This window comes from Diceros bicornis, chromosome 2 (assembly GCF_020826845.1).
Source record: "Diceros bicornis minor isolate mBicDic1 chromosome 2, mDicBic1.mat.cur, whole genome shotgun sequence".
Lineage (NCBI taxonomy): Eukaryota > Metazoa > Chordata > Mammalia > Perissodactyla > Rhinocerotidae > Diceros > Diceros bicornis.
The window spans coordinates 47,747,376-47,769,446 of NC_080741.1; the positions used below are offsets into that span (position 1 = coordinate 47,747,376).

General features: G+C 41.6%; 1 protein-coding gene across 1 annotated transcript; it reads left to right on the forward strand.

The window, feature by feature from the left end:
• The first annotated feature begins 964 nt into the window (after nucleotides 1–964).
• CCR3 (C-C motif chemokine receptor 3) lies at nucleotides 965–15,538 on the forward strand. Its single transcript, XM_058556732.1, is given in 3 exon segments — nucleotides 965–1,159; nucleotides 14,042–14,139; nucleotides 14,141–15,538. Coding segments are annotated over 2 exon segments (1,080 nt in total). The 5' UTR covers nucleotides 965–1,159; nucleotides 14,042–14,052; the 3' UTR covers nucleotides 15,134–15,538.
• The last annotated feature ends 6,533 nt before the right edge of the window (nucleotides 15,539–22,071 follow it).

A 22,071-nucleotide genomic window follows, 5' to 3' on the forward strand; every position in this document is an offset into this window, starting at 1 on the left:
AGAACCCATGGGAAAGGCCAACTCAACAATAATGTAAAACAACCAAGGACTTCTTGTCTTCTCTTTTTCAGGCCAGAGGCTTCCAGTTCCTCTAACTCTTCTCTGACAGGGGTTCTGCTGACTCAACTGAGACTGAATGCTGGCTGCCAAGCTCCCTCAAACTGGGGACCCCGTGATGCCCATGAGCCCTCCCGGCAGTCTTTGTCCTTTCTTCCTATCTTCATCATCTGAAGCATATAGCACAGTCCTGCATACATAGCAGATGTTTGAGAAACACTTGGTGAATGTCATTGACTTGTCCACTTAGCCAGTCTTTAAAAGATCACACCATACATGGTCAGAGCTCTTCCCACAAATATTGGGTGAGCACCTGCTCTGTGCTCAGCACCATGCTAGGTCCCCCGGACACATCAGCACATAGAGAAGGTACATGGCTCTGCCCTTTGAAGCTTATGTTGTAGTGATATTCTACCCAGACCTTATGTTTGCTTAGCCCTGTATATTCTATAGAGCCTTTTTACATATTCATCTTAGTTGGTTCCATGGCAACCCTGTGACGTAGTTATTATTATTTCTGGTTTACAGATGAGAAAGCTAAGGTCCAGTAAGATTAAATGATTAACCCAAGGTCATGCAGCAGTGGGTGCCACAACTGAAACTCCAACAAAAGTCTTCTTGGGTTGTCTAAACCTGTGCTACAACTTGCCTCATCGAAGTCTCCAGGGAGCTCTATAGAATAATTAGGTTATCCCCTAGTCATCATTGTTCCTGCACAGGGAAATTTCCATTTCATTTTTCATTCTGCTTCCCCATGGGTCAAAGCAATGCTTAGTCAAGAGTTATCTCCCCTTTCCAAAAGAATGAGCCATGCCAAAGGCATGCAGAACCCCTGAAATAGCTGCTGAACATCAGCAATGTTCATCTCAAGGATTTCTCAACTGAGTGTTCAGCGTGTGATCTCAATCATAGAAAAGAAGAACTGCACCAAAGTCAATATCTTTCTGAAAACTTGCAAAACCTGAGAAGCTAGCCTGTTTAAAACAGGAAGCTGTGTAGTTTCCTACCTTACTAATGTCTCTGATCAGATGGTATCTCCGTTCCCTGAGTGGCGAGACCTAAGCTATCACTGGACGCATAAAGGACTTTGCTAAATTAGCAGGTACCTCTTGTCTTCTTTTTGTTCTCATCAGTGCAAAAACTTATTAAATGCAACAGAAGTTGTTTATTTAGAAGAGATTTCCAGGTAGACTGTCAGGTTTCTAGGAAAAAGGAGATGAAGTGAGGGGTCCGGGCAGGTGGAAGCAATACCTTGAGTTGAGGAGGCAGAGGAGAGGGAGGTCCACCACAATTTAGTAGGTAGAACGAGGCCAGTGGGAGAGCATATTGCAAAATATATTCATTTTATTCTTGCTTTCCTCCATTTTCCCTTTCTTTTTCCTACCCGTATGATGATGAGCTTGCCTCTTCCACTCATCCGAGCTTGGCCTTTGATACCTCTTCAGCCAACGTGCCCGATTGTGCCCAGGTTGCCTTCTCTACGCTTTCATAAATTCTCAACTATTGAGAATAGAACCACTGCAAAAGGGTTACACTTAGTAGCTTTGTGTTTATTGATATTGACTTGTAAGAAACAGCCAGTGAAAATATAATTTACACACGTGTGTACATACATTTATATATTACATTTGTATACATACGTATATATTTCAAGTCATCATTGAAACTCCCCTCTCTGTCAGGCTGTTAGGTGAATCAGTTGATCGATTGCTTTGGTGTCTTTTTGTCTGGATCTACAAGGCTGACTGCTAGCTTTCCCTGGACCTGTATTAGAGGGTAGGGATAGAAAGTCTTCCTAATCTTCTGGGAACCTTGGATTGCTTGGGGATGGAAGTTGACTGTTGTTTGAGAAGTGTTTTGAGGCAGGGCGATGGGAATATGGGGTCTTTGGCACATGGAAGCGATAGGAGTTTGAGCACATCTGCAGCTCTTTTCAGAAGGTGGGGATGATTACATTGAATCGTGCAGGCTGAGTTATTTCTTCTGGGGGAAGCATGACTCAATAAGAAAAAAGCAGATTTGCCCAGCAGAATAAAATGGGTAAAGGGCACAAACAGATAATTCACAGAAAAGGAAACAGGAATGACTAATAATTAAGTTAAAAAAAACCCACATCAGTAATTAAAGAAATATTAGTTACAACAATAATGAGATCGCTTTTGCCCATATAATTGGCCAAGTAATTTTTTTCTTTTAGATCTTCTCTGTGTTAATGAATGCTTGCTGAGACTGGCACCATCGCCTACTAGTGCCAAGAGTAAATACATTGTTATGCACTTTCTGGAAGCAATTTGGCAAAATGCTTCAAGAGCCTTAGAAATATGATTACTGGTAGAGATTGTGCTTTGGGAAATCTATAAATAATACACAGGAAATATAAAAAAATACAGAGAAAGATGTTTGTTGCAGCATTATTTATAAAAGTGCAAATTGGGAACAACTTAATCACACAACAATAAGACAATGATTAAATAACCATGAATATACAATGTGTTGGAGTCACTACAAATTATATTTCCAAATAATTTTTAACTATATGGAATTAGGTGCAGGATATAAAATTTTAAATATCAGGATACAAAATCATATACAAGTGTGATATCAATTATAATAAACATGGTACCTGGAAAAGAGGCAGGAGTTCTCTCTCCAAGGTGCAGGTGGAGGTAGAAGGACCAGGGGCCGGAAGCTGAGCCCTCTAGTCACACTGAACACCCTCAGCCATGTTATTTTGACTGCATAGGCATACTTTCCCTATGAAAACATATTCTTCATGATCTCTTTCAACTGAATAACGTCAGCTTATATACAATTACTAAAAATCAGCTACACTTGAAACACCTGCTATTGAAATATAAAGAGCAAATCTAATCTTTGGACAAGGAAGTTGGTAAAAATATCCAAAATCACTTGGCAGGTGGATGAAACCAAGTCACTTAAAATGAATTGACCACACCCCAGGAATGGAGTGTAACTTTTGCTCTAGTAACTAATAATAATGATTAGCAGCTGTGGAAGTCCATGTGCTGCCCTAACCCACAAATGCTGGAATATGTCCGCAGCTGGAAAGAAGATTGTATTTATTCATGATTTCAGCCTTGGGAGGTTCTTGTGTGTTTCCAGGGAGGGAGCTTACTGGCCCATGAGGCAGCCCATTCTGTTCTTGCACAACTTGGTTCTCAGCAAGTTCTTCCCCATGTGTGACTGAATGTAGTTTCCTCCAGTGCTGTCCAATTTCTGTTCTCTTGAGAGTATACTCCCTCTTCCACAGGAAAAGCTATCACATCATAGACTTTTCTACCTCAAAGGGACCTAAAACATTGCCTAATCCAATCCTTTAATAAAAAAGATTTAAATAACCAAAGATGTACAAATAATTACCAAAAAAAAAAAAGGAACTAAAATAAATCTGAAGACTTTCATTTTTCATACAAAACATTCATAGTTCTGCCCACTACAGCAGATGTTTTTGGACCTTTATCGTCCTAGCCTGTTCTGTACTCCAGGCTGATACTAACCCTCTTAAAATGTGGTACCTGAGACAGAACATAATATAGTCTGAACAGTGAAAAACAGAGTTAAAATTATTCTGCTCCATCCTCCTATCCATCTGAGAAGAGTGTATGAAGCAGCTATGACTCGTCAGGCAGGACACCGGGCACTGGTTCTGCACTGTCTACCGTGGTGACTACTTCCCACTTGCAACTGAGGATTTCTTCGTTCTACCCCTACAATTCCCCTTCTCTTCTCAACTAAGCTTAAGGAGGTTGGAGAGTATGTAGCTCAGAGACAGAAAAGAGCTTCATAAAATTTAGGAGGGACTTTGTGTCATCTAGTCCAGGAGTTGTCAACCGAGGCTGCACACGGGAATCACTGGGGGAGATGTAAGAATCACCAAAGACTGGGTCCCGCCTCCAGAGATTCTGATTTAGTTGTTCAGGGGAGCGGCCTGGCTTTGGGAATTCAAAAGCTCTCCAATGAGTTCCATGTGCCGCCAGGCTGAGAACCATCGCTCCAGTCAACCTTCCTCTCACTGTGGAGATCCCCTCCCGCAATATCCCTGACAGGCAGCCACCCAGCCTCTGCTTGGATTCCTCATCACACCTTGCTCAGGGCGTCACAAGGCACCCATTTAATTTTCGATAATCCTGCTCAAGCTCTTTCTTATGTTGTGGTTGAATTTGCCTCTTGGAACTCCCTCCTGCTGGTTCTGGGGGATGCCACTGGGAGTCAAACATGATTCTGATTCTCATCTACGCAGCCAGTATCTTGCTCTCTCTCCTCCCCCAAGTATCTCTTCTCCGGGGTGGATACCTCAGCCTCCTTCAAAGTATCTTTAATGGGTGAGGTTTCCTCTCGACTGTGTTTCAGTTGGGCAATGTTCACATTCAATGTCTTGCCTGGGACCTAGCGCAGTGCTTTGGATATAGTCTCAGACGCTTTAAAATCCCATCACATGCTAATCTGTAATTCTAGTTGACCGTAAATTAGCATGCGATGGAGTTTTTAAAAAAACTTCTTGCATGTAAACTTAGATTAGATTAATAGAAGTGTTGTATGCAGATTATGGGAAGTGATCATTTCACAGCATCCTAAAGTGGCCAAAATTAGGTGCCCAGGAGAACTCTCCCTGATTCCTGATTGTTTTTAACTTGCCTGGAATTCAATCATCTACCTGTCTATCTATCTACTACCTACCTGTCATCTTTGTGAAAGATAATCCAATACCTGATGTCTCTCCGTTGGACATGTCAGTAAGTAAGTGGATTAATATAATCCTGGGTTCCCGTTAGGTTATTTAATTTGGTTGCAATCCAAACTCATTTGTAGAAATTCAAACTCCTCATTTACTATAACTAAAGATTCTAATGAAGGCTGAAATGTCTTGTTAAAACAAATTTTTGGATACCAATCCTTTGGCAGGTTTTTCTATATAACTGTGGGTAGTAGGCTACAGACGGGTTGTTTGTGGAAAGATAAGAATATCTCTTTAGGCAGAAGAGACACTTCCTCCTCTAAAGTCGCATTATACTATCTTAGACAGGATCTAAAAAATTTTTGGAAAGTCCTGAAAACTTGCAAAATAAGGAAGGTCAATGGGTGGAGGGAGGGGAAGAATAATTAACATATATTTGCCTGGCTCAGTGTTCTAGATGTTCTCACATGTGTTAGTTCATGTGGTCCTCATGTCACTCCCTCCTCCTTGCAACACTTTCCTCGCTTGGTGTCTGGAGCACCAGCTCTCCTGGCTTTTCTCCCACCGCACTGTCCACTCCTTCTCTGTCTCTCTTGCTGTGTCCTCCTTGTTGCTCTGACCTCTGATTTTTGGCATACCTGAGGACGCAGTCCTCACTAGCTATACTTTCTTCTCAGGTGCTCTTATCCAACGTCATGACTTTAAATACCATCTATGTCATGACAAGTGTCAACTTTATATCATCAGCCAAGAGTTCTCCCCGGGAACCTTATATCCAACTGCCTGCTGGTCGTCTCCACTTGGATGGCATAGGGGCATCTCAGACTTGACCTGCCCCAAACCAGGCTTATTTTTCCCCAGCCTTCTTCGTCTCAGCTCATGGCAACTCCATCCCTCCAGTTGTTCAGGTCAAAACTCTTGGAGTCACCCTTGACTATTTCTCACCTACATTCTCTCTCTCAACAAATCCTGTGGTGCTGCTTCTGCATTTATACAGGATCCATCCACTTCTCACCCTTTCTACTCCTACTACCATGTCCAGTCCAGTGTCATATCTTGCCTGGATTATCATATTAGTTTTTTCACTTGTCCCTTGTTTCCAGCTTTGCATCCATAGTCTATTCTCCACATAGCAGCCAGAACAATCCTTATAAAATATAAGTTGAATCATGTCTTGCTTTTAATGGAAACACTCCAATGGGCCCCAATGCATTCAGAGAAAAGCTCAAGTTCTTCAGTGGCTGCATGGCTACACTGAACCCCTGCCCACGCCTACCCCATATGTCAGAAAACTTCTCCTAATACCCCTCACTCATCTTCTGGCCACTCTGGCCTTCTTGCTCTTCTAAGAACATGTCTGGGCACTCTCCCATCTTAGGATATTTGCACTTGCTGTTTCTCTGCCTGGAACTCTCATCCCTCAGACACCTGTCCAACTCATTCCCTCACTTCTCTCAAGTCTTTTCTCAAATGTCACTTCAGTGGGCTCCTTATTGACCCCCTCCAAATTAAAATTGCACCTCTCCAACTCCACCCTACTCCCTTTCCCCCTTTCCTCTTTTATCTTTCTCCATAGCTCTCATGACAATCTGAGACACTGTAGTTTTTATTTATTATCTGTGTCCCCAACTCCATGAACCTCCATTAAGTCAAGAAGTTTGGTCTATTCTGTTCACTGACATACCTGTGTCCCTGGACCAGTGACTGCCTGTCATAGGTGCTAATAAGTAATTGTTGAATGATTGACTGAAGAATCCCATAAGGCAGTAGCTCTTCTCATCACCATGTTACATGCAAGGATTCTGAGGCAGAGAGGTTAAGCTACTTGCTCTAGGTGACACAGTCATTTCTTCAGACCTAGGAACTCAATTATTATTATCCTACACTGAGGAGGACCAGGAATACACAAGAAATAAAAGTCTTATGGCTACAGATTCTCTGGCACCAGATACCAATGAAGCCAAAAATTACCCAGGGCCTTGGGAATGCGACATGATCTTAACAGCAGTCCTGCAGGAATGATCACCACTGGGAGTCACCTGTGGACAGGGCTCTGCCAGATGGGCAGATAGATTCAGGGTGGTAAGCAGTGACTTCATAACTGCTCTCTTCTCTATACTCATTGAATGACTTATCAAGTTCACCTGAGAGGCTGATCCCCTCAAAAAGACTAAGCACTTAATTAAACACACACACACACACACACACACACACACACACACACACACCCCAGATTAGTGATTTTACTAATCTGGGATATCATTTATCATGTGGTCTTCTATCGGTCATGCCTGGTTTTAACCAAATTCTCATTACTGTCAAGGATCAGCACTCTCCATTATTAGACATAGGAATTTTCCACTTTAGCAAAGTTTTAGAATAAAATGGATTTTAAATTAATAGTGTCTTTGTTCACTTATCTGACAAGGACTTGTTGACATTTACTTCTAAAAACATTCAGAAAAGTTTGAGAAATATTGCAAATGATTAGCTCAGAGTATCTCTGGCTTTGACTGTCACAGATGGATCACATGCCATGGCATTTTTATTATTGGGGATCATGACTTCTACATACAGTAGACGTCCACAGCAAGGAAATTGTGCTGAAATTGAGAAACGTGTCACACCAAAGGTCCCCTTCCAGTGGTCTGATGCTGACAGGCAAGTGAGGATGTGGAGAATGCCTAGGTTTCTTTGAGTCTGGAACACCTGGATTCAAGTTCCAACTTAGTCATTTGCTCTCTGTGTGAACATAAATTTTGGAATTGCTCTGAGCTCAGTTTTTTTCAGCCATAAAATCAGAATAATAAAAATATCTACCTTACACTGTCATTGTGATAAGTAAATCATATGAAATAAGTTTCTAGAGAGGAATATCAAACAGGCAGCTACTCAAAAAAATATTAATTTTCTTACCCTTTAAAGACAAGAAGTGTTCAGAAACCTTCGTCTTTTTATTCTTTCAGGCTTACGTCCAATGATTTTGAATTGCCATCCGTTCTTGAAGATTCTTAATCAAATTCTTAAGTGCTTTTATCAAAACTAGACTGTCTTCAAGAACAATGAAGGGCCTATTAGTTAGTATGTTCCTTGGGGCCTTTGAAAAGTTGGGTGGGGATCCCATTAAAATCAGGAACCAGACAAACATACTGACACCACAGTTATTTAACATCTTGGTGGCAGTTCCAGCCAAAGCAATAAGGTAAGAAAAACAAATGAGGAATACAAGAAACGAGGTTATAATCTTATCACTGTTTCACAGATAATATTATTATCTATCCAGAAGTCCTAAATGAATTTACTTTTAAAAAACAGTAAGGTGATCAGTTTAAAAAATATAAAATAATTTTCTTTCCTACATCCCAATAATTGGTCAGCAAATTTATTAGGGACAAATGTCTCATTCACAGTAACCTCAGAAAATATGAAGGTAGATAAAAACAATAAGAAATGTGCAAGACCAGTAACTAAAAGAACTATAGTAAGTAGAGTAAGTAAACATATCAAGTTCCCAGATATAAAAACTTGATATTGTAAAGTTATCAATTCTTCCTAAGTTTATTTACAAATGTAATATAATTCTACTCAAAATTATATTTTTATAAGTAATTGACCGAGTGACCCTAAAGTTTATCTAATACAACAAATGGCTCTAATAAGTAAGACATATGTGAAAATGAATAGTGAAAGGGAGTTGCATAATCAGATAATCTATATAAACAATCTAATAAATCTATAGTAATTAAAAGGGTGTTTCTGGCACAGAAATAAGAGATCAATGGAGTGGAATGTAAAGTACACAAATAGAATCAGGAATATTAAAGAATACATGACAAAGGTGATGTCTCAAGCCCGAGGAGGACAGAGTGGTTATTCACCATATGGTGCTTTTAAATTGGTCAACCATTTAAAGAGAAGTAAACTAGAAATGCACTTCATGCCATATGTCAAACTACATTAAAAATGGATTCGAGATTTATATGTGTAAAAACCTGAACCACAAAGATTTAAAAAATATATAAACATTTATGTAATCTTGGATATGGAGGTCCTTACTAAATGGAACCCTAAGGCAATAATAATGTAGGCTTTGGAGCCAAAGCACAGAGGATCAAGTCTCAGCTCTGCCGTGCACTAACAGAATAGCCTCAGGCAAGTGACTGAGCCTTGCCAAGCCTCTGTTTGCTCATCTATAAAATGTGGATATAAAAATCTACCTTGCAAAGTTGTGATAACAAGCAATATATAAAGTGCCTGGCCTAAGGAAGACACAATTACTATTGACTCTGATCTCACATTGATTATGTATAAAGAATGTCAACTTCCTGAACTCAGAGACCATTTTCTTCCCAGTATTTTTTCCCTTCCCAGGTGGTTGTTGATAATAAGGAAAGAATGCATCACACAAAGAAAGTTTTTGACCATATCATGCATTATTTGATTCATGCTGAAAAATGAATCTTTCTTCTATTCAGAGGCACCGTGTGTGCTGTTGCTCAAGACCAAGGAGTTAAAGTCACAGTGCACTGGTTTTATTTGGAGTGTCTTTGGAGTTTAACAAGCCTCTCTGAGTTGATATTCATTAGGAGGGGCTCTGGCTTGCATTTGGGGAGGTGTTTGAGGGTGCAGGGAAATGACCTCCACTTCTTCAAAGACAAGGAGGTGTGAATTATTGTAAACTCATGGAAGTGCCCTTCTGATGTTCACTCAGGCATATCTAAGCACAGTGTCCTGCCACATAGGCTGAAAGTCTGGGCCCAGCAAGAGAAGAGCATGGGCCTTGTATTTATCCTCCAACTTCAGAATTTGCCAAAAACACTAAGAATCGTGGAGTAGGAAGGAGAAGAGAAAATGTGGGTGTGACAGTGTCACACACTGGATAATTTGGAGGCATCCTGGGAGCTGACATCCACGTGTCCACATGGAGGCGCATGGCATGGTCATCTGAAGGGCCTCCTCAGTCTTCTCGTGGAGGCTGGCTGAGCCTCCACCAGCTCAGGTCTCAAGACCCTAAGAGAAATCTCCCCTCCCCCAGTCTCATGTTTGTACGTCAGCCCCACCCAAGACTGAAGAGAAGAACCAAGCTACCAACATTTCTAAACTTCAAAACAAAATTCAAATGATTTGCCTAGCGTGGCCTCCACTTCAAGTTTCTTAGATTTCAGTTTGTGGTTTCAAGTTCTGAGGACTAAACCCTTCAACTTGTAATTTGCCTAGGTTTCCAAGCCAATTACCTTTAGAAAATGTTTGCCAACTCTTCAGCAGTCCCTGCTTAAAAGCACTTGCTTCCAATTACAGTTTAATTGATAAGAGAATGTAGAAAAATTTTAAATTTGACAACTTTAAAAATTATAATCCTCTTCCCTGCCACAACTATTTTAATTATTTGCTTATTGCCTTATATATGTACATATAGTTTCATGTGGTTGCAATCTTAATTTACACACTTTACATTCTCTTCATTTTTCATAAACATTTGCCTGCAATTCTGCTGGTCTCCAAAACTAGTTTTACTGACTACATAATAATCTATTGTGCAAGTAGACTACAGTTTATTCAAAATATCTTTCATGTGTCAAACATTTAGACTGTTCCCACATTTCTTTGTTTCTTTCTATTACGAAAATGATGCCACAACGAACATCTTTGTGCACATTCTGTTTTGGTTTGGTCAACTTTTTCCCCTTAGGGTAAATTCCTAGGAGTAGAACTACTGAATCAAAGACATGTGTGTCTTGATGGTTCTTGTTATACATATAATTTCCAAATATTATTGAACCAAGTTACATTGCATTAGCAATAAGTGCTCCAGGTTCTCTGCAACCTCATCAGCATTGTGTCATTACTTAAAAAAATTTTTTTTTGAGAATTAAAATGGCATTCCAAACTTAAATATATTTTTTAAAGAAAGGCTCCAATTCTAGATGTTTATTCTCAACTCAACCTTGCAAGATTCTTTAAAATTTAAACTTGGTGAACCTAAAACTATCCTTGTTAACATGGAGAGGTATCCATTACATATTACATAGTAAAAATGGAGGCTACATTTAGTTGAACCTGACCAGATAAGAATGGGGGAAGGGGGATCTTCTCCTTTTGACTCCAGAAATTGTAAGAAAAAAGACAATGGTCATGGAAAGCAGTCACACCTGTGGGTTTCTATCTCCCCATTCAGTCTTTGACCAGAATTCGGGGATGTGGAGGGCTGTTTGATAAACTGGGGGAACCCCCATAAGATGTCTCTCTGCAAAGCACCTCCTTACCCACTGGGGTGGCCAGTGCAGTTGAGTTGGTGGTCAGGCAGAAAAAAGACCTTGTTTGCACTCTTGGGTGTCCCTTGGTTTGTGCATGGCGTGGGCATAGAGTCAAGGAGGAGCATGTCTGCCTGGGTGCCTGCCAGTTCAGGAGAAGGTGCACAGCCTGGGCCGGGAATCTGGTGGAGATGTGGCAGTAACAGAGGGTTCTTCATTCCAGCCAGAGCTGAGGGAACACTCTGTCATCTGGGAGAGGTCACTATGCCCAAGGAAAACTGAGAATGAGCGGATCATGAGGACATTACCTACAAACCATTGAGGCAGATGCCAGCAAAAGGCTCAGGGTTGGGACTAGGTGACCCCACCTCAGCAGACACCAGCCGCATAAATCAAAGACCAACAGGAGACCAGGGCACCCCCTCCGTACTCTGCTCGTGCCTTGAGTCATGCTGGCCTCACTCCCATATCTCCACTGCCATCTTAGAGAAGATCAATGAGAGAAGAAAAGAAACTGAAATTATAAACTGGCAACATAAAGAGGATGAATGAAACCGAAAGTCATCATTCAAATGAATGGATCAGGCTAAGTTTAAACCACTTTGGACTAAAATTTGTAAATCCTTTTTCCTGCTACCCAGCAGGTGGGAAGTTGGTAACAGAGATCCAAATAGTCTTGAAGACTAGAGAAACTTCATTTCCATTTCACAGCTGAGTTGTGCTATGAGTAATTTTAGTGAACCAGCTAAAGTAGTATAATCTCATTTTTGGTAAAACTTGTACCCATGTATGCGTATCTGCGTAGAGAAATGTTAATAGCGGTAAACTCCATGGTGAGATTTGGGATGGTTTTTACTTTTGTTTTTTGCTTTCTTTTATTTTTGGTGTTGATGGTTTGTTTACTATTACCATCTCATTTTTCCAAAATGCAAAAAAGCCATTTTTAAAAGCCTAATTCAAATTTCTTCCCTATTTCAGACCTAAATATTCGTTTTGATTAGGACTGTATAAACAGACAAAAACCATATCAGTTTTCATATCTCTGACCTCATGTAACTAGTAATCGATGACTTGGCTTCTGACTCTAGAGAAACCACATGCTTCACTGTGCTTTGCACTCTAGAGCCCCCAAAAGATTCTACCATTTTATCATACTGATAATGTTGGTTTTATGGAAGTGACCCGTGAGTTAAAGACATGACTCTCAAGTTGAACAAAATTTTAGTGAATTTTTTTTAAAAGTTTGACTTGTTTTTAGATCATTCTGGGGAAAAGGAAAGAAAATATGAATAATTTAGCCTAAAAGAAGAGGCCACTATACTTTTGCTTTAGACGCTAAAGTTTAGAGGGACACTCTCTGTGATTTTAAATGCATAACAGACAAAATGATAGGTATTTTTTCTCAGCTGCTGTGGTTTATGCCAATAGGAGTAAGAATGCTGATAAGATCATACAAATTGGTTATTTCTCAGTTCCATTTTACAGCTCAAAAGCCTCCATACGTCATCAGTGGGTGGCGTACCAGGACGGAGCCATGAAAATAGATCAAGTTCTATCCAAGAGACCCTACTTTTTTCCTAATTTCATATGAAGTGGCTTCTCATTGTCTTTCTTTCATTTCTGCTTCCTACCAATTTTACAGCTTTTTTGAGTTTAAAATATGACCTCAAGTACACTCTCTCATTGGATCCTCACCACAACCTTGAGTGCATCATGATCCTTATTGTGGAGATGAGTAAATAAGGCTCAGAGTTAAGGGCTTGCCCAAGTCCTACAGCTGGTCAGAGGAACCGGTTGGAATGGTTCCTGTATATCCCATCTCTGCTCTCACTTTGACTACACAGAACCCTCACAGTGGCTGACTTTTGGGGGCTCAGTATTCTATTAAGAAGCAAAGACGATTCCTTGCCATTGGCTTCAATTATTGCTTTTCTAAGACTTACCTTGAAAAATGCCCATTGACTTATATATTCATATTCTCACACTTGTCCCTTCCTCACAGAAAGGAGAAACTCAGTGGGACTCCATCCGAGGAAGCAGTGCTGGGATTAACTGCCCTTCATGGGACTCCTCCCTTGTCTGTTTTCCCTTGTTCTCCAATAAGTCTGTAATCTTAAGAAAAGCAGGCACTGGCCCTAGGGATCCTGGTCTAAAAACTGCCAAATCTAATAAGAAATCCCATTGGCCTATCCCTTCTGTTCAGCCCCTTTATGAAGGAGAAACTCTAAGGGGTTTGCTATTGGCACATGACATTTATTTCAGCATTCTCAGGAGCAGGAAAAGGGAAATAACCTAGGTTAATGCTGCTTATAGTTGTAATTGTTACAATAGTTAATAATAATTACAATAGCTAAATCTTCAACAGTTAGACTTAAAAATCACTGCATTTGATTTTTAGTGATGAGATAATTGGAAATAGATACCGAAGACCTAGCCCAAACTTTTGTACTTACTTGTTAGAGGATTTGGGGTAAATTACTAAATTTCCTCAAGCTTCAATTTCCCCATTAGCTGTGATGAACAGCACATTGTTACTGAGCCACAGAGAGGAGTAGTTATTTGTAATAATAATAACCACCATTATTAGTATAAGCATTTGGTTTTTAAATAGGTAGGATGATTTTGAACATCATATATAAACTGTAAAACATAGAATGCAAAATGCCTTAAAATATACAGTAATAGTAATTATTATAATATTATTATTATTATCCAGCCTGTTTGTTTCTGTTTTGCATTTCTTCCTTCAAATGCGTTCAGAAGTCAACATCCCCATTCTTCACCACCATCCCCAACATTTCTGTTTCTTTTCCCATCATGGGTCATGTTGACTTTCAAAACTTCAGATCTTTCATTCCTGACACCTCCCCCATAGCATCTCTGATATACCTTTTGAAATACATGTTGAAGAACCTTTAAGTGTATAGGTTGTTTATCACACATGGTTTTGTTGGGTAAATGAATGAATCGACTAGTGTGGTTCACAAAGGGTGATCACGCCTAATTATGTAGTTGTTTTTTTCTTCTTCTCTCACAGGGACAAGAAAAATGTCGACCTCATTAGATGGGACGGAGAGTGTGGATGAGGCTTTCGGAACCACACCTTATGACTATGATTGGTCAATGCCATGTGAAAAAAATCAACATCAAGGAGCTGGCAGCCCAGTTCCTGCCCCCACTGTATGCTCTGGTGTTTGTGATTGGTCTGTTGGGCAATCTGGTGGTGGTGGTGATCCTCACGAAATACAAGAGGCTCCGGATTATGACCAATATCTACCTGCTCAATTTGGCAATTTCTGACTTGCTCTTTCTATTCACTCTGCCATTCTGGATTCACTATGTCAGGTGGAATGAGTGGGTTTTTGGCCACTGCATGTGTAAGTTCCTCGTATGGCTTTATTACACGGGTTTGTACAGTGAGATCTTTTTCATCATCCTGCTGACGATAGACCGGTATCTGGCCATCGTCCACGCTGTGTTTGCCCTTCGAGCCCGGACTGTCACTTTTGGCCTCATAACCAGTGTCCTGACCTGGGTCCTGGCGGGGCTAGCAGCCCTCCCTGAGTTTATCTTCCATGGGGCCCTAGAGGATTTTGGACAGTACATCTGCCTTCCTTCTTACCCAGAAAATGAAGAAGATACCTGGAAACGTTTCCATGTTCTGAGAATGAATATCTTGGGTCTCGCTCTGCCTCTGCTTGTAATGGCTGTCTGCTACTCAGGAATCATTAAAACATTGCTGAGATGCCCCAGTAAAAAAAAGTACAAGGCCATCCGGCTCATTTTTGTCATCATGGTGGTCTTTTTCATTTTCTGGGCACCTTACAACCTGGTTCTCCTTATCTCCACTTTTCAAACGATCTTCTTTGAGACCAGCTGTGAACGGAGCAAACAGCTGGACATGGCCCTGCTGGTGACGGAGGTGATGGCCTATACGCACTGCTGCGTCAACCCGGTGATCTACGCCTTTGTTGGCGAGAGGTTCCAGAAGCACCTCCGCCACTTTTTCCACAGGCACATGGCCATCTACCTGGGCAAATACATCCCATTCCTTTCTAGTGAGAAACTGGAAAGAACCAGTTCTGTATCCCCATCAACAGGGGAGCAGGAACTCTCTGCTGTATTTTAGATCAGATGCAGAAAATTGCCTAAAGAAGATGCACTGGGAAGTTGAAGCAAATACCTTAAGTCAATCACATTGACCTCTACGCCAGTCCTTTGAACTTCCAGTGCAACGCTGAAGCTCTTGAAGACATTAAAATATCTACACAAGGATGGCAGTATATTTAGGCACCCCAAAGCCATTACCAGAGGTCAACGGCTGGGCAGCTTACTTATCATCAACCCTTAAAAGTAGAGCTTTGCTTGATTCAATGAAGAGTTATATATGTTTTAATGAAACTGAATGTTAGATAGTTACTATATGCAGCTACAGGCAGCTAAAACTTTTTATATTTTAAAACTTAACTTTAGCCAGCTATTGATATAAATGAAACATCTTTCACAAAATACAATAAATCAGCTACATTCTTAATGTACTGTGACTAGCTCTTTCCTTTCTTGATGAAGAGGCTTTTTTTTTTTTTTTTTAGTTTATGGATTTATACTTTCAAGTAACGTAACAGCATGTCACACATGTTCTGAATATTATTGATAGTGAGTTGATTTCCTAGTTACACTGAAAGACCAAATTTCCCATGAGCGACTCAATAGAAGAAGAGCAATTTGGTATTTTAGAGAATAGAGAATAAAGGCCTTGCTCATAGAAACTTCTCAGAGCCCTGAGATGTGTGGACACTATCCTCTTAAACACCAGTCTTACTGCTCATCCAACAACTGTGTGTTAGGTGATACAGACAGAATGCACAAACATTACTTTAAATTAAGTGAAGGATGCAAAAATGTGTAAGACAAACGCAATCCTTGCCCCCATGATACCTTCCGTCTAGTAGTGGGTGTAAGACAGAAACAACTAACTCCAGTGCAAACACTCAACACTATACCTAGGCCAGGAAAGGAGAGAACATTTCCAGCTGGAATCTGAGAGAGGAAGACTTCATAGAGGAGGTGGCTTTTGAGCAGGTCTCTGAAGGTGGGGCAATATTTGGAAACAGAGAGGATTCGGAGGAAGGCACATTAAGCCAATGGAATGGACAATACAAAGGGGAGAAGGGAGGGCACGAATATGTGTGGAAGGTCGGGTGGGGTGGGCAGGTTGGGATGGGCCATGAACTTCAGGTAAAGCATCTTGGGCTTTGTTGGGAAGGCAAGGGGAGCTACTGAAGGATTTAGAGCAGGAAGTAAAACAATCAACATGGTACATTAGGAAGATGAAGTTGGTAACACATAGAGAATGGAGGGGAGGTCCCTGAACCATGCAAGGAGGTAAGTTAGGAGGCAAGTGTAAGGGTGGAGGCAAGGAAAGATCAATGGCTGACAAGAGAGGTGCTAGGAGCACCCAGAGAAGAATTTGGCCAAGAGACAGCAGAAAGACTCAAAGTACCAAGAGCAATAAATAGTTGATTGAAAAAAAAAGTGGTAAAACAGAGTGTACCATATGTAAAAAAAAAAGCAGATACACACACATTTTTCATTGTGTTTAGATAAATGAACAGCTCTTAAAGCATACAAAAGAAAGCAGTAGCAATGATTGTCTTTAGGGAAGGATGTGGGTGGAGAACAGGGGAAAGAGTGCAAACTTTCTCTGAATGTCCTTTGTGCCTTTTGGATTTTCAACCATGAGAATATGTTATCTATTCAAAAAGTAAGTAAAACTTTAAAGTTATATATTTATAAAAGAAATAAAAGGCTAGGCTGCTATTTAGATGTGGTATCCATTCTACCAGCTATAAGGACATTAGAAGCCACCTGCCATGAATTAGCTCTGCAATCTGGTTAGATCATCTCCAAGCCCCCTTGTAGCCCAAGTAGACCCTGATCTTGCTAACATATTAGGAGCTGGATGCCCAAAGTCTACAAAATAGATTGTAACAAACAGAGGAGGGTGGGGCATGGTGGACAATTCCACAGCATCACTTCCCATTGGCCATAAGACCAAGTGCATTTCCCATTGTTCACAAAGGTGAGAGGTTTCACATGTTCATTCATTCATCTGGTTGCTGACCATTCATTCTTTCATTCATTCAGTAAATGTTTGCTGAGCACCTACCATGTTCTCAGCTAAGTCCTGGGCAAACTAATTTAAATACATCACGGGCGCTGCCCTTAGGGAGCTCACCGTCAGATCGAGTTGGACGCTGTTCATGTTCTACGCTGCCAGAGTTCAAAATCATGTCTTAAAACAAAATTGTCAATGCCAAATGAGAGAAACTTCCACTTTAAAACCAGAAAACATTCTAATTCCAAACATTCCACTGCCTAATCAAATGCATGGAGAAGGGATACGCACGTTCTTGGCCATCCATTCCAACCAGCCTAGACCGCTGGTGAGCGGCCTTGACTTCTTACCTTCACGCCTGTCTGAAAGTTCTTAACTCAATCTAACCCTACACAGGCAGCACAGGACGTGTACTTTGGAACACTAAACCACGCAACATGAATCTCAATTTAGCTAGGAAACTTTGAAGTACCTTTTCTCTTTTTTGTGGTTCAGCCAAAATGTAAATAAAGCAATCATTTAAAAACTTAACTCTACATCACTGGTTGTCTCTTGCTTTGTAAAGTGGTGTCTGCCCTGAGGTAACCACAAGTGCAGGATATATGTGCTTTTTTGTACTCCCCTGATCCCTGAAAGCTTTTAGGAACTTTGTGACCCACACAAAACTGCTCATAACCAAATCATGGATTCAGTGTGCTCCATTTTGCTCCCCAGCCCCACACTGTGCAACAGAACTGTCTACAGTGATAGAAATGTTCTATATCTGCACTGTCCAATGTGGTCACCACTAGCCACATGTGGCTATTGAGCTCTTAAAATGTGGATAGTGTGACTGAGGAACTGAATTTTTAATTTTTGTTCATTTTTAATTTAAATAGCCACATGTGGCTAGTGGCTACTACACGTGGTTAGTGGTGCAGTACTAGCCCTTTCAAACTTGCCTCTTCATATCTAGCCTACCTACACATCAAGCTTCCGGTAGTCAGCAAACACATCTTGAACACTGCATACAGACGAGGGAAAATGCCAGTGAAGCAAAGATGAGTAAGATCCATTTCTAGAAAACTCACTCTCCATTCCGTGGAAGAGGCCCATATGACTCAAATGACTATAGTGAAACGTGATGGGTGCCCAAAGTCCCCTGCTGAAGAAAGTAGAATGGAGAAATTGAAGAAAGGTACACAGAGACAGTGACATTCTGCTTAGGTTGGGTTCCCCCAAGAGCAGTTCCTGAGCAAGGATTTGAGAGCAAAGAGTTTATTTGGAAAGTGCAGAAAACTCTAGCAGGGAGTAGGGAAGTAAACCAGGAAGAGGAAGATCCCAGCAAAGGATACGTTATCAAGCGCCTTCCACTGGGGTTGACTAGAGCTCAAAACCATTAGAAAACTCCGTGAAACAGTATAACTCGCACTCTTGAGTTAGCTCATCCGAGGGGGAAGGGTGTTGGGGTATTTCCATTCCATTCCTGTCAGTCGTTGGCTGATGGCTGCTCCTGGAGGATGTTAATTTCCCAGCACTTCTGGCTCGCCTGGATCTGGCAGAGAGGTCTTCTCAGCTTTTGGGAAAGCTCCTGGGCAATAAGATTCAGATACTGATTGTTGGAAGCCAGCTGGGCACACTCAGTTAAGGCCTGGGCGATAAAGCATTTGCTACATATTTGAATGGGTTTGTGAACAACTTTTTCATGAAGCGAAGGGTGGAAGTGAGAGTGGTGTCCAGGCAGGTGTGCCAATTTGTTGGAAGGCGCAGGGACATGAAAGTGCACTACAGAGAGCTTGCTGTGGGTGAAGCCTAGAGTGACCTTGACAATGGCAGGTGGTCTTGAACACGCCTCAGCACTGACTTCCCTGCTCCTCCTGCTTCTTGTTGAGCATCATACTTTGCTAGTTTAAAAATGACGATCCTTTTCCAGCTTGAGTTTCTGAGGTTTTCTTCAAATTCCAGAGTTAAAATTCTAAAGTCTTCACATCACCTGAACAAAGCAGATTCCCGTCCCTCATAGTCTATGGGCTTTCAGTAACTTCACTCAGATTTTCTTCCATTTCTGCCCCAGCAAATCCCCTGTATAGTTAGGGTCACCATTCATCTTTCTCTATTCACTAATCTAATCCAGGGGTCAGTGAACTGTGACCCACAGGCCAAATCTGGCCCTCTGCCTGCTCTGTAGACAGAATTTCACTGGAACACAGCCACACTCATTTGTTTATGATCGTCTGTAGCTGCTTTTGCACTACCATGACAGAGTTGAGTAATTGTGACAGACACTGCGTAGCCCATAACCCTGAAGTATTTACCTTTTTGTCCTTTACAGAAGAGGTTTCCTAACCCCTAATAATCCACGCCCCACAGATTGTGGGGGAAAACTTGAGATGTGAGGTCTGTAGGCAAGCTTCTTGAATCCCAGGTTAGTTCCACCTTGACCTTGGATGCAGATCAAAGGAAAGAAAATAAGGTTAGATCGTGTAGTAGTCCAGTGCTGCTTACTAATGCAAAACACTAACAGTAGGTACCAACACGGCAAGCTGGAAGTTTTCACTGAGGCAGCAGGACCCCACAGATGCTGTATTCCACAGTAGACTATATGCAGAATGTACGCAGGAATTGTAAAAACAGGTTTTGTGACTCTTTAGACCCCCTCACCTATATTGGGAACGAAGAGATTGGATTGATGAAAATTAGGGAGATATTTGAAAAGGGGTTCTTTGTAGAGGGCTGCTGGTGCCACCTACCTTGGATGGGAAGGGAAGAAGGCATGGTGGGCGCTTGTCTCTCACCTCAACCCTGGTAAGAGCAACGCCAAGGGGACCACCTGAGAGATTGATATAAGTCACTATGGTTAAAGAGGCCCGGGGCATTGGGACCTGACTCTCACCCAGGAAATCAGGAGACAAGGGACTGACTGGCCGGCCAGCGGCTTTGGGGATGGAGCAGAGGAAAACTGTCACTACCTTGGGATGGAACTATACTTCCAGAGTTGATTTTGGCAAAGAATGTGGGATTCTTTTCTATGGACCAGATGAGAGGGAGCTGACTGGAGGATTTCTAATCTTGCTGGAGAAGACTGCCTAGATGGAGCATGTCTGTGGGACCCATGAGAAAACGTGTGTACAGTGGGCTGCAAAAATGACAGAGGATAGTGGGAAGTCATCGGCCAGGGAAAATGCATTTTTTTAAAACCACAGGAGTTATGTTGAATATTCCCAGGGCTGTCTCCACGACTCTACAAAAGCAACTGTGAGAGAAAGAATCAACTTTTAAACATCTGCCAGCCCCAGGGGGGTGATGTTATCTTATGACAGGGCCAGTCAAGCAAAAACTTTCCTAAGCCCAACTTTCCTTCCTTTCCCGGTGCCCACCCAGTCTGAGGACCAGAAACCATGCTTGGCAAGCTGGGGAAGTAGAAATGCCAGGAGGGAAAGAGAGATTAGTAAGATGGTACTCCCGCTCCTCTCTCCTGCAAGAGGTTCATGTCTCAGCCAGATGGGGGTTGGAGGGAAGATTTAAAGGTCAAATCAAGTTGAGTTTTGATATTATATGGGGATCAACTCTTCAATTTCTGAATCAAAACTCTGTCCTTCTGTGAGCTCAAATGACTACAGGCTTGTACCTAAGCGTAATGACAAAAGTCGCAGCACTACCCAAGTTTTCATTCAGGGCTGGAAGACTTTCAGCTTATAATTCAATTCAAAGGGATATGAGACACACAAGTAAAGATTCTTTCTGTTTATACCTTATGAATCTTGTCGGTTCAACAGACTAGTGGCAAATTCAAAGCCCTCAAATTTTGGCTCTCTAAGGTCCACATAGAGCTTACGTGAATTTGCAGGACTGTCCCGCAGGACTTGAATAGATATAAGAACATGGATCCTGGCTAGGAAATAAGGCAAAGGAAAAAAAGCAAAATGATCTTAAATATGCATATAGTCATGTGCTGCACGATGACAGTTTGGTCGATGATGGACCACATATACAATGGTGGTTAAGATTAGTACCATATAGCCTGGCTGTGTAGTAGGCTATACCATCTAGGTTTGTGTAAGTACACTCTATGATGTTCACACGACAACAAATTGTCTAATGACACATTCCTCAGAACATATCCCCGTTGTTAAGTAATGCAGGACTGCATAGATATAAATATAGATACGGATATGGGCTTGAATATAGAAATACCTAGTAATGCCCTTAAAATCCTATATAGCTAGATTTTGCTGATTTTCACATTTTACCTTTCCTGGCTAAGTGAGAGCTAGTCCACTGGCCACTGCCATCAGATGGGCTGCCTCTTGCAATCTAGACTTTCTGCACTGAGGAAACCTCTCAATTTTCAGGCAGGACAAGACTCTGCCTGGCTCACTTTGAGGTCCTGGCAAATCAACCCCAACCATAAGATGGTCCCTTACTTGGTAACAGCAGCTTCAGTTACAATTGCAGTGAGAAATGTGAACGCTAGGGGGCCTTCGCCCCTGCCAGAGCCACAGCTAGCCCTGCGCAGAGTCATTCCATCAGCAGAGAATATGCCCATACGCTGGGCAGGAGGTGAGGTTTGATGATATTACAACAAGAAACTCAGGAATGCCTATGTGTGATGTTGTCTAACTGTGTTGCAAAACTCTAGGGGATGCCGTTTATATCCCTAGGAATTGTGCAATGCAGCGGCCAGGGGGAAGAAACAAGGTAGGCAACGCGGCTCCACTTTGTTATTATCTGGGCTGATTCCCAGTTCCCTAGCATAGGACTTTGGTCAACTGGTCACAGTTCAAGGCATATGAAAATTCCACTATCTCTTCTTAAACCGAAATTCAAATCTTATTCCAGAGGGCCACACTCAAGCCCAAAGCAATGAGTATGCTGAAAACAGATGTGACTAGAAAAGAGCAAAGGAAAGCAGGATACAGGACCTGCCCCTGTGAGGACACCCTGACTCAACAAGCTGCTGCTTGGAGGGT